General features: G+C 45.7%; 1 protein-coding gene across 1 annotated transcript in view; it reads right to left on the bottom strand.

Moving 5' to 3' along the window:
• The window catches only part of pcca (propionyl-CoA carboxylase subunit alpha), a 437,485-nt gene that overhangs the window by 237,826 nt on the left and 186,596 nt on the right, over positions 1-13,063 (bottom strand). Inside the window, exon 12 of the mRNA XM_033023091.1 lies at positions 10,924-11,074. Within this exon, the coding sequence (XP_032878982.1) occupies positions 10,924-11,074 (151 nt within the window). The remainder of the gene's footprint in view (positions 1-10,923; positions 11,075-13,063) is intronic.

Below are 13,063 nucleotides of genomic sequence, written 5' to 3'. Positions count from 1 at the left end.
CAATTGCATCTCCGGCAAGGTAAGAGATTGAAAAAAAGTTTCCCCTGACCCCCCTGCCCAAACCCCCACATAAAACAAACCAGAGAACATTAACACATACTTTTTAAACACACTAAAAATAAAAAATAAAAGAACAGACTGTAGGCAAGGCTGCCATCGAAGTGCCACCAAGTTCCTGTGGATAAAGCCTCAGGCAATGATGAGAAGGCCTACCGGGAGGAGGTGGCTGATCTGGCACTCTGGTGTCAGGGCAACAGCCTCTTCTTGAACATCAAAAAAACGAAGGAGCTGATCGTGGACTTTAGGAGGGCACATCATCCGAGGACGTACACATCAATGAGGATAAATGGGGATACTGTGGATATGGTGAGCTGCTTTAATTACCTGGGAGTCCAAATCTCTGAGGATATGACATGGACATCACACGTCGCAGCACTCGTGAGTAAGGCAAGGCAGCGCCTTTACCACTTCAGGCAATTGAGGAAATTCAGAGTGTCTCCGAGGATCCTCCAGTGCTTCTACTCAGCGACTGTGGAAAGCATCTTGCCCGGAAATATTACAATCTGGTTTGGGAATTGCTCTGCCCAGAACAAGAAGGCTCTGCAGAGAGTAGTGCGTTCGGCCGAATGCACTATGGGAACTTCACTCGCCCCCCTGCAGGAACTATACATCAGGAGGTGCAACTCCAGAGCCAATAAAATCATGGGAGACCCCTTCCACCTCTGCAACGGACTGTTCCAGCTGCTACGGTCAGGCAAACGCCTCCGTTGCCATGCTGTGAGAACAGAGAGGTTGAGAAGAAGCTTCTTCCCAGAGGCCATTAGGACTGTAAACTCCTATCTCACCAGGGACTAACTTTACTGGACCACTGCTTTTTTTTTTAATTGCTGTTTTTTTCCCTTTTTCCTTCCGCCCACAATATTTAATATGAAAAAGAATATGTGATTCTGTTACATTCTGTTGTAGTTTGTTTGGTTGTTTGTTTGTCTGTCTTTTTGCACAAAGTCCGCGAGCATTGCCACTTTTCATTTCACTGCACATCTCGGATGTGTATGTGACGAATAAACTTGACTTGACTTGAGTGTTGTGCATATTGGCACAAATTTGTCCTATCTTCCTTTTACTACTCTCACTAGCACATGATGATGAATCTAGGGATTACTACCTTTGAGGACCTGCTTTATAACCTTTTGCCTAACTCCTTAAATTCACTCAGCAGGACCTCATCCCTTTTCCCTGGCACCTATACCATCTGAGAATGTGGCCAGGGTGGTATGGGTCTGATGATATTAGCTGCATTCTTGAGGCTACTCTTCCTGTCAATGTTCCTAGAGTAGTGAAATCATGAACTTGAGGGCATAGCTTTAAAGTAAAAAAATTAATTGAAATCCTGGGGAAAATGTTCTTACACAGAGGGGAAAAATATATATGGAACGAGCTGCCAGAGGAAGTGGTGAATCATCCTGCAGTAGGAAAGATTCCATTAAGCCGGAAAAAAGGTAGAAAAGATTTACGAGGATGTTCCCAGACTCGAGGGTCTGAGTTATAGGGAGAGGTTGGGCAGGCTAGGACTTTATTTCTTGGAGGGTAGAAGACTGAGGTTCTTATAGAGGTTATTGTAGATCAGTGTGACTCATGTTATGAGCCATACTTTGTAGCTACCCCCACTAGCTTAACTGTAGCCTCCCTGCCTTGTTCCCACACTCTTAGAGAAATGTGCTAGTATGAAGTTACCAATGCTGTAATGTTAATAAAGTATTTGGACCTTTATCACAGCGTAAGACTTCAGTTATTTAAACAGAAGAATCACAACATGGTGTCAGAGTATACGGACTCACTCCTTGCTTAATTGTACTGTTTTTATTTTATTTTATTGTTTTTTCAACTGTATTCCAATGGCTTCTGCTTTTAGAAAACCAGAGATCCAGGCATTTGATGAGGATCTTGCAGAACGGAGGTGTGTATTTGAAGAAGATTTCTCAAACTACATTGATGCGGCTCACCCTACTGCTACTCCTGGTGTTCGAGAGTCAATTCTTCTTAGTCTGGCAGGCACAGAAGCTGCTCGTTGTGCCAGAAGATTTCACTATGAACCGGCTAGATTTGACCAGGCTGGTGTCCAGATCACTCCTGCTGAATCTATTTGAGACCCTGACTGGCTACTGCGCAAATTCCGACAGTTATGTGAGTTACGTACCAATTTAGTTATTGAGCGGCATCTGTTTTTTTTCACGGTGCCAGAGACAGGGAGAACCTGTGGAGTTGTATGTCAGTGCACTGAAGCACATCGCCAGTTGGTGCGATTTCAGAGATATATGTGATAGCCTTATCCGTGACCGTTTTGTTCATGGCATCCGCAATGATAAATTACGTGACGGGTTACTGCGGGATGACTCTGGAGACTGCTGAAAACCAATGTTGTATTGCTGAAATGGCTGATGCTCACATCAAAGTCTTGGGACACTCTGCTGCTCGTGAAAATGTGCCGTCTCTGCTGGGTGTCAACGCATGTCAAGACATGGGTCTGATTTCTTTCAGCCCTTTTGTTTGTCATCTGATTACAGACTGTGACTTTAGTCAACAAATCCTGACACAATACAAGATTTAGTTTGACGATAAGTTGGGCAGGTTGCCTGTCAGGTACACGATTACCATTGACCCTGAGGACATTCCTGTTGTTCGTCCAGCTCATAAGATTCCCCACGCTATGCGGGACCGTGTTCAAAGTGAACTTAACAGAATGGTGTCTCTCGATGTGATAGCTCCCGTTGCTGACCCCTCGGATTGGGCTTTCACCATGGTCGTGGCGACCAACAAGAATAGAGACGAGATACGGATTTGCATCAACCCCAAGGATTTAAACACTGCAATTAAATGACCTCACGATGCCATGCGCACTGTGGATGAGATCGCTGTGCAGATGGCTGAGGCAACTGTATTCACGGTGCTAGATACCAAGAGTTCACTCTGGCAGATTTTGCAGGAACATAACTCCTCCAAGTTAACCACTTTCAGCACTCCGTTCGGGCGTTACAGATTTCTTCGCATGCCCTTTGGAATAAGTTCTGCTAGTGAAGTATTTCAACAAGCTATGGAGCAGTTGTTTACAGGCTACCCGTGCTCCATCGTAGTGGATGACATCCTCGTTGTGGGACAAATGGTCGAAGAACATGATGCCAATCTGACGAAAGTCTTGGATCGCGCCAAGGCCATCAACTTCAAGCTGAACCCTCAAAAATGCAAATTCATGGAAAATGAGGTGAAATACCTAGGCCATGTATTTACCAAAGATGGCCTAAAAACTGATCCGGTGAAAACCAGTGCTATCAACGAGTTCCCAGCACCCACAGACGTGCTACGTTTGCAGAGATTCCTTGGCATGGTTAACTACTTGAGCAAATTCATTCCGGATTTCAGCGAAATATCTGCCCCTTTGCGCCAGCTTACACACAAAGAAACTGCTTGGACCTGGCACGAGCAACAGCAAAAGGCGTTCGACACTCTTAAACAGCAGATGTCTTGTGCTCCTACTCTTGCTTACTTTGATCCTAAAATACCGGTCACACTGACTTGTGACGCCTCACCACACGGACTAGGCGCGGCATTTCTTAAAAATGATGGTAACGGCAATAAGCCAGTTGCCTATGCCTCGCGTGCTATGACTGACACAGAAAAACGGTATGTCCAAATTGAGAAAGAGCTGTTGGCGGTTGTTTTCAATTGACAATAGACAATAGACAATAGGTGCAGGAGTAGGCCATTTGGCCCTTCGAGCCAGCACCGCCATTCAATGTGATCATGGCTGATCATCCCCAATCAGTACCCCGTTCCTGCCTTCTCCCCATATCCCCTGACTCTGCTATTTTTAAGAGCCCTATCTAGCTCTCTCTTGAAAGCATCCAGAGAACCTGCCTCCACCACCCTCTGAGGCAGAGAATTCCACACTCACCACTCTCTGTGAGAAAAAGTGTTTCCTCGTCTCCGTTCTAAATGGCTTACTCCTTATTCTTAAACTGTGGCCCCTGGTTCTGGATTCCCCCAACATCGGGAACACGTTTCCTGCCTCTAGTGTGTTCAAGCCCTTAACAATCTTATATGTTTCAATGAGATCTCCTCTCATCCTTCTAAACTCCAGAGTGTACAAGCCCAGCTGCTCCATTCTCTCAGCATATGACAGTCCCGCCATCCCGGGAATTAACCTTGTAAACCTACGCTGCACTCCCTCAATAGCAAGAATGTCCTTCCTCAAATTAGGGGACCAAAACTGCACACAATACTCCAGGGGTGGTCTCACTAGGGCTCTGTACAACTGCAGAAGGACCTCTTTGCTCCTATATTCGATTCCTCTTGTTATAAAGGCCAACATACCATTCACTTTCTTCACTGCCTGCTGTACCTGCATGCTTACTTTCATAGACATAGAAACATAGAAAATAGGTGCAGGAGTAGGCCATTCGGCCCTTCGAGCCTGCACCGCCATTTGATATGATCATGGCTGATCATCCAACTCAGTATCTGGTCACAAGGGCCACATCTAACTCCCTCTTAAATATAGCCAATGAACTGGCCTCAACTACCTTCTGTGGCAGAGAATTCCAGAGATTCACCACTCTCTGTGTGAAAAATGTTTTTCTCATCTCGGTCCTAAAAGATTTCCCCCTTATCCTTAAACTGTGACCCCTTGTTCTGGACTTCCCCAACTGATGTACAAGGACCCCCAGAGCCCGTTGTACTTCCCCTTTTCCCAACTTGACGCCATTTAGATAGTAATCTGCCTTCCTGTTTTTGCTACCAAAGTGGATAACCTCACATTTATCCACATTATACTGCATCTGCCATGCATCTACCCACTCCTCCAACCTGTCCAAGTCACCCTGCATTCTCATAGCATTCTCCTCACAGTTCACACTGCCACCCAGCTTTGTGTCATCTACAAATTTGCTAATGTTACTTTGAATCCCTTCATCCAAATCCTTGATGTATATTGTAAATAGCTGTGGTCCCAGCACCGAGCCTTGCGGTACCCCACTAGTCACTGCCTGCCATTCTGAAAGGGACCCGTTAATCCCTACTCTTTGTTTCCTGTCTGCCAACCACTTCTCTATCCATGTCAGCACTCTACCCCCAATACCATGTGCCCTAATTTTGCCCACTAATCTCCTATGTGGGACCTTATCAAATGCCTTTTCGCCTGCAAGAAATTTAATGACTTTATCTTTGGACACACGGTCACGATTGAAACTGACCACCAACCTCTGATCAGCATCTTTAACAAACCGATCCATGCCTCTCCAGCACGCCTACAGCGGATGTTACTGCAACTTCAAGAATATGACATTGTTCTGATCCACAAACGCAGTAGGGATATGCACCTGGCTGACACTCTCTCGCATGCACCCCGGAAGACCTGCGAGGATCCGCCCTCGCCGGATGATGACTTTATTGTAATGACTGTGTCTTTTATTCCCTCATCCTGTATGGAGGATTTGGTTGCCCACACTGCTGCTGACAGTACTCTACAGTCGCTTACCTCCGTCATTAAGCGCGGCTGGCCAGACAAACACTACAACGTTCCGCTGCCAGTCCAGCCTTTGCCGTGGCTGTGGTCCCTGCTTCGCTGCACAACAAGTACTTTAACGCTGTCCATGCAGGGCACCCGGGCGCTGAAGCTACTGTCCTACGGGCAAAAAGCATGTTTTACTGGCCTGGCATGGCCAACTACATCACCGAGAATGTGGCGTCCTGTGCAGCTTGGCACCTCACCAACAAAAGTATCCACTTCTTTCACATCCAGTTCCTGCACTCCCGTGGTCTACAGTGGCAGCTGACATATTTGAGTGGCATGGCAAGCAATACCTGGTACTCGTCGATTCGTATTCAGGATGGTTTGACATTGATTTTCTCAGCAGCCCCACTTCTCGCGGGGTGGTTTCGAAGTTATCTCGCCATTTTTCAGTCCACGGATCTCTGGGTAGACTGTTAACTGAAAACGGCAGTCAATTCACCAGCCAACACTTCAGGGAGTTTGCTACACGCTGGAATTTTCGACACATTACCAGCAGCCCTGAATATCCACAGTCGAATGGACTAGCTGAGCGGGCCGTCAAGAGTGCCAAACAGCTCATGGAACGTTCGCACAGAGCTAATTCCGACGTGTTCCTGGATCCACTCAACTTACGCAACATCTCCCGTGACCCGATTTTAGGTGCACCTGCTCAACGTTTATTGTCGAGGCAGACCTGAGCCACGGTGCCTATGGCGGATCAGGCATTGATCCCGCAGGTGGTTCCACCCGAGGAGGTTCAGTCCAGGTTACAACAAAAACGTGACATTCAAAAACAATGGTATCATAAAACAAGTAGGCCACTGCCATCATTGACCAAGGGGCAGGTGGTTCGTTTGCAGACTGACAAAGGCCATGACCGTATTGGTGTGATTTCTGGAGCTGCTTTTGAGCCACGCTCGTATCTGGTGAGTGCCGATGGCGGCACCTACAGGCGTAACAGGTATCATATCCTGCCTGTGAATGAGCCAGTTCCACCTTCGTATTATCCAGACCGTACAAGTGTACTTCCATCTAGTGGCACTCCTCCGCCTATACCAACACAACAACCCATGTCTGCAACGGCTGGTTTGCCAGTGGCGACTTCACCTGTGCCACAGTCTCCTGTTTCATCTCCGGTAATACTGGTTCGGTCTCCCTCACCTGTGAAGCCACCTGCTCTGTCCCCGGGGGGAAAGAACGGAGATAGTCTTTATCGTACACATGCTGGTCGTGTTTGCAAACCGGTTGTGAAGTACCCGGGCTATGTTTGACTTTCCTCCAGTTTATTATCAATTGCTATGCATGTCTTACTTAGTTAATGGTTTCGTACTGATGTTTAATTCTTTAAGAGGGAGGATGTCACTCATATTACGAGTCATACTTTGTAGCTAAGCCCACTAGCTTAACTGTAGCCTCCCTGCCTTGTTCCCACATTCTTAGAGAAACATGCTAGTATGAAGCTACCGAAGCTGTAACATTAATAAAGTCTTTGGACCTTTATCACGAAGACTTCGGTTATTTAAACAAGGGGTACAAATCACGAGTGGTACAAATAGGGTGAATGCACACTGCCTTTCCCCCCCCCCAAGGTTGGGAATCAGGAACTAGAAGGCATATGTTTAAAGTGAGAGGGGAAAGATTTATTAGGAACCTGAGAAGCAACTTTTTCACACAGAGAGTGATACACATAAGGAACGAGCTGACAAAGTAGTAGTTGGGCAGGTACAATAACAACATTTAAAAGACATTTGGACAGATAAATGCATAGAAAAGGTTTGGAGGGATATGGGTCAAAGACGAGAAAATGGAACTAGTTTAAATGGGCATCTTGATCAGCATGGATGAGTTGGACTGAAGGGGACATTTACGTACTGCATGACTATAAGAAACTTGCGTTAACATTTGCTAACCTTTTATTAATTTGACAATAGAAGCTTTTAAAGGCTGGCAACTGTTAATGATGGAGCAAATTTGTTATTTCCTCATTTTCCAGCCCATGTTCCCACATTTCTCTTCAAGAATAAAATCTTCGGATATAAATCTCCAACCTGATGAATGCAGTAACATTAGTGATTGCAAGTCAATTTGTTCCCAATGAAAGCCCTCAAATTGATCTAATTCTCCTGCTCTTCCTTCACAGCCCTGTGAATTTCTCTTTTTCAATTATTTAGCTTTTATAAATTACTGCTTACCCACGCTATGAAACAGTTGTTGATTTTACCAGTTCTTTGTATTAAAAAAAAGGTTCATAATTGTTTCCACCTCCCAGAGAAAGTAGTTTATTTTCTCCATTCTATAAGAAACTAGTGTGAAATTTTGGGTAGCATAGTGGCTCATCCAGCAGAGCCACTGCCTCACAGCACAGTTCAATCCAATCATCGTAAACTATCAGTGTGGAGTTTGCACGCTTTTCTTGTGACTGTGTTGTTTTCCTCTTGGTGCTCTGGCTTTTCTCCACATAACAAAGAGATGCGGATAGGTGGGTTTTATTGGCCACTATAAATTCCTCCTGGTTTATGGTCGAGTAATAGTGGGGGGCAGGGGGGGGGGATGCAGGAGTGGAATTGATGAGCATGTGAGGAGTATAAAAAATGGGGTTAATGTAGGATTAGTGCAAATGAGTTGTTGATGGTCAGCGCACACTCAGTGAGCCCAAGGGCCTGTTTCTATGCTGCATCTCTTTATGACTCAATGAAGTTGAACCACTTGATTAAGTTGTTGCTTAACCCTAATAATAATAATAATAAATTTTATTTGCGGGCGCCTTTCAAAGTCTCAAGGACACCTTACAGAAAATTAACAAGAGAGAAAAAACATATAGTCGGAGTAAAATAAATAATAAGGACATCACCAATACACAAATTAAAGACAGAATTCGCTCCAAAGACAAAAAATCAAAAACACAATGTGAAGAGAGAGCAGCGGCAGCTAAAGCGCGCCAGCGTCCACTCTCCCTTCCGACAGCCATCTTGGACACAAACTAACATATTCACATTACACACAAAAAATCATCCCCCCACAATGGTTACCACTGTGGGGGAAGGCACAATGTCCAGTCCCCATCCCCAGTTCTCCCAAAGTCAGGCCTATTGAGGCCTCCGCTATTGCCTCTACGGAGGCCCGATGTTCCTGGCCGTTCTGGCCGGGTGCTGTTGCCCCGGCGCCGGGAGAGTCCTTTCAGCGGCTGGGCCACCTGGAACGGCCGCTTCCTAACTGGGGACCGCGGCTTCCGAAGCCGACAAGGCCGCGCCGGTTTGGAGCTCCCAGGCTCCCGATGTTAAAGTCGGCGCCGCCCGCTCCGCTCCGCAGACCCGCAGCCCGGAGGTGTTGATCTCGGCGGTCACAGCTCACCGGAGCTCCAGCGCGGCGACCCAGGCAAGGCATCGCCCGCTCCGCTCCGCGATAGCGCTCCAGCGCTGTGCCACCACCGAAGCCGAGGTGCTGGGCGGTCCCCGCCAGGAAACGGCGCTCCACGCCCGCTGGTAGGCCACGAGGACGGGTCGACGGGGCAGCCCGGAGAAAAAGCTGCCTCACCGACCAGGTAGGGACCTAGAAATATTATTACCCCCTACCCCCCACATTAAAAAGACTATCTCTCCCACAAACAGGGCACAGGACTAACTAAAACTGCAAAAAAAAAAGTGAATTAAACGGACGGCTGGTTAGCAGCCGTTCCCCAAGATTCCCCAAGATGGCTCTGCCCCAAGGCAAAAATAACTCAGCTTCTCACCATATTCACGCCATAATTCCTGGCATAATTTTTTTAAGGTCTCTCCATGTACAACCATTTTTATATATTTGTGTAATAACTCAGAGATGTTTAAATGGATTAAGAAAGAAAATATTAAGTAAATCATTTTAGTACTAAATGATAATCCTGTCAAACTATCTTTCCTTTTTTTTTTATTATTGGAAGAAAGATGATCATTTTAGTCAAGTCAAAACTTGAATATCATTAAACTTCAAGCCTCTCCGTAAACATTGCTCCTTCCATTTTAAATGAAAACACACTTTTTATTGTTATCCATAAAACACATCTCATTAGGCAAGGTATGCAGACTGTGGCTTTGAAAAACATTTTCAAAAAGGCTTGATTCTTAGTGCTGACACCAGCATCAATTTCAGTGCAACACAGCATGGATTCAGCACTAGAAAAATCTAATAGGAAATTTTGGCTGCCAAGTGGGAAAAATATCAAAGCATTAAGACGAGCTACATATCACAGCCCCTCTGTGGCGCTTAACTGTATCCCCCTCAAGGTCTTTAAGGTTACTTGAAGCATGGGATAAAATGTACTCAGCAACAGTAGATGCCATTACATGGAATTTATAGCATTAAAAAAACTGGCCATTCAGCCCAAGAGTGCATGCTGATATTCTAGATTCATACAAGACTTTACCAATTCCTCTTCACCTTCCCAATCACCATTTCCTATTTTCTCACTCCCTCCCTCTTTTTCTCTCATATGTTTTTTCTTCAGTTTCCCCTTAAAGTGCGTCCCTGCCTCTTACCTTGGCCATTCCCTGTGGTGCATGTTCCACACTGGCTAAATAAATGTCACAGTTTAGTTTAGTTTAGAGATACAGCGCGGAAATACGCCCTTCTGCCCACCGAGTCCGTGCCGTCCAGCAATTACCATACACTAACATTATCCTATATACAATAGGGACAAATTACAAATTTACCAAAACCAATTAACCTACAATCCTGTACTTCTTTGTGTGGGAGGAATCCAGAGCTCCTGGGGAAAAGTCACACAGATCATGGCCAGAACGTACAAACTACATATATATAGCATCCGTAGTCAGGATCAAACCCGGGTCTCTGGCGCTGTAAAGGGCCTGTCCCACGAGCATGCGACCTGCATGCGTCAAGCGCGACCAAACTCCCGGAAGTGGGGGCCGCGCGGAGGTCGAGTGAGTGACGTGAAGTTCGAGCAAAGTCCGTGGGAAGTTCGCGCGTGACGTACGGCGTCAAGACGCTGCATACGGCGTCGAGACGCTGCGCACGCCCGTCGAGGCGGTGCATACGGCGTCGAGGTGGCTGCGGGCCGGGAGGCCGTTGCCGCACGGAATTTTTGAACACGGGTCAGTTTTTCAGAGCCCCACGCGATGTCGGGACCAGCTCCGCACAACTCCATACGGCTCCAGCGATCGAAGTGGGACCGGCCCCGCGAGGCCGTACGGCTCAAGCGACCACGTTAGGTCGCGCTTGCCGCATGGAGTCGCATGCTTGTGGGACAGGCCCTTAAAGCAGCAACTCTAACATTGTGCCACCGTGCTGCCCTCTACTAGTTATCTACTGGGTTCCCTGGTAACCATCCGTCGCCATTCAAATCTGCCCAAAGAGCTCATAGGAAAAAATATATCTTTCTATACCTGAAGTCGAGTGTTCATTTCTAAGAAATAAAAGCTCCTCCTTGAGTCCACAAGGAATTCAACTGTGCCAGCAGAGGAATAATTGACAGCTTTTGCCAACGCCACTGCTTGTTCTCCCATGGCTTTTCGAGTCTCTGGATCCAGAAAGGTGCTGCATTAAAATAAATGAAAATGTATGAGCACCTGCACAATACGTTTTAGCAGCAATTGAGTGTCACATGTGACTCAGTGGATTGTGCTTTTGCTCCCAATAACTGTGGTTCAAGACGCCTCCAGAATTCAGGTCGACCCACTGGTTGGCGGTGCTACAATGGCTGGAGTACCATCTCTCAGATTACCACTTTTCTGCTCTCTCAGAGATTCCATGCGATTTGGAAATAGAGCAGTTATATACAGTGTCCTCCATAATGTTTGGGACAAAGACCCATTATTTACTTATTTGCCTCTGTATTCCCCATTTTATGAATTGTATTAGAAAAAAATCACATGTGGTTAAAGTACACATTGTCAGATTTAAATATAGGCCATTTTTATACATTTTGGTTTCACCATGTAGAAATTACAGCAGTGTTTATGCATAGTCCCCCCATTTCAGGGCACTATAATGTTTGGGACACAGCAATGTCATGTAAATGAAAGTAGTCATGTTTAGTATTTTGTTGCATATTCTTTGCATGCAATGACTGCTTGACGTCTGCGATTCATGGACATCACCAGTTGCTGGGTGTCTTCTCTGGTGATGCTCTGCCAGGCCTGTATTGCAGCCATCTTTAGCTTATGCTTGTTTTGGGACCTAGTCCCTTCAGTTTTCTCTTCAGTATATAAAAGGCATGCTCAATTGGGTTCAGATTGGGTGATTGACTTGGCCACTCAAAAAATGACATTTTTTTAGTTTTGAAAAACTCCTTTGTGGCTTTAGCAAGCAGCATGTTTGGGATCATTGTCTTGCTGTAAAATGAACCATCTGCCAATGATTTTTGAGGCATTTGTTTGAACGAGTTCAAGTTCAAATGAGTTTATTGTCATGTGTCCCTGATAAGACAATGAAATTCTTGCTTTGCTTCAGCACACAGAACATAGTAGGCATTTACTACAAAACAGATCAATGTGTCCATATACCATAATATAAATATATACACACATGAATAAATAAACTGATAAAGTGCAAATAACTGATAATGGGTTATTAATAATCAGAGTTTTGTCCGAGCCATTAATAGCAGGCTGTGGGGAAGTAGCTATTCCTGAACCTGGTTGTTGCAGTCTTCAGGCTCCTGGACCTTCTACCTGAAGGTAGCAGGGAGATGAGTGTGTGGCCAGGATGGTGTGGGTCTTTGATGATACTGCCAGCCTTTTTGAGGCAGCGACTGCGATAAATCCCCTTGATGGAAGGAAGGTCAGAGCCGATGATGGACTGGGCAGTGTTTACTACTTTTTGATAAGATGTGTCTATACACTTCAGAATTCATTATGCTACTACCATCAGCAGTTGTATCATCAATGAAGTACACAAAGAACACCCCCACCACCGTGTTTCTCAGATGAGGTGGTATGCATTGGATCTTGGGCAGTTCCTTCTCTCCTCCATACTTTGCTCTTGCCATCACTCTGGTATAAGTTAATCTTCGTCTCATCTGTCCACAAGACCTTTTTTCCAGAACTGTGGTTGCTCTTTGAAGTACTTCTTGGCAAACTGTAACCTGGCCATCCCATTTTTGCAGCTAACCAGTGATTTGCATCTTGCAGTGCAGCTTCTGTATTTCTGTTCAAGAAGTCTTCTGTGGACAGTGGTCATTGACAAATCCACACCTGACTCTTGAACAGTGTTTCTGATCTGTCGGACAGGTGTTTGGGATTTTTCTTTATTGTAGAGATAATTCTGTCATCAGCAGTGGAGGTCATCCTTGGCCTGCCCGTCCCTTTGCGATTGGTAAGCTCACTGGTGCTCTCTTTCTTCTTAATGATGTTCCAAACAGTTGGTTTTGGTAAGCCTAAGGTTTGGCTGATGTCTCTAACAGTTTTATTTTATTTTAGAAGAGGTGGAACAGACTGGGACTCTATTATTTGGAGCGCAGGAGGATGAGGGGCAATCTTATGGAGGTGTATAAAATCATGAGAGGAATAGATCGGGTAGACGCAC

The sequence above is a fragment of the Amblyraja radiata genome, chromosome 6, assembly GCF_010909765.2.
Source record: "Amblyraja radiata isolate CabotCenter1 chromosome 6, sAmbRad1.1.pri, whole genome shotgun sequence".
NCBI lineage: Eukaryota > Metazoa > Chordata > Chondrichthyes > Rajiformes > Rajidae > Amblyraja > Amblyraja radiata.
The sequence above is the reverse complement of the archived record's forward strand: the minus strand, read 5'-3'. Positions and strand labels throughout refer to the sequence as shown.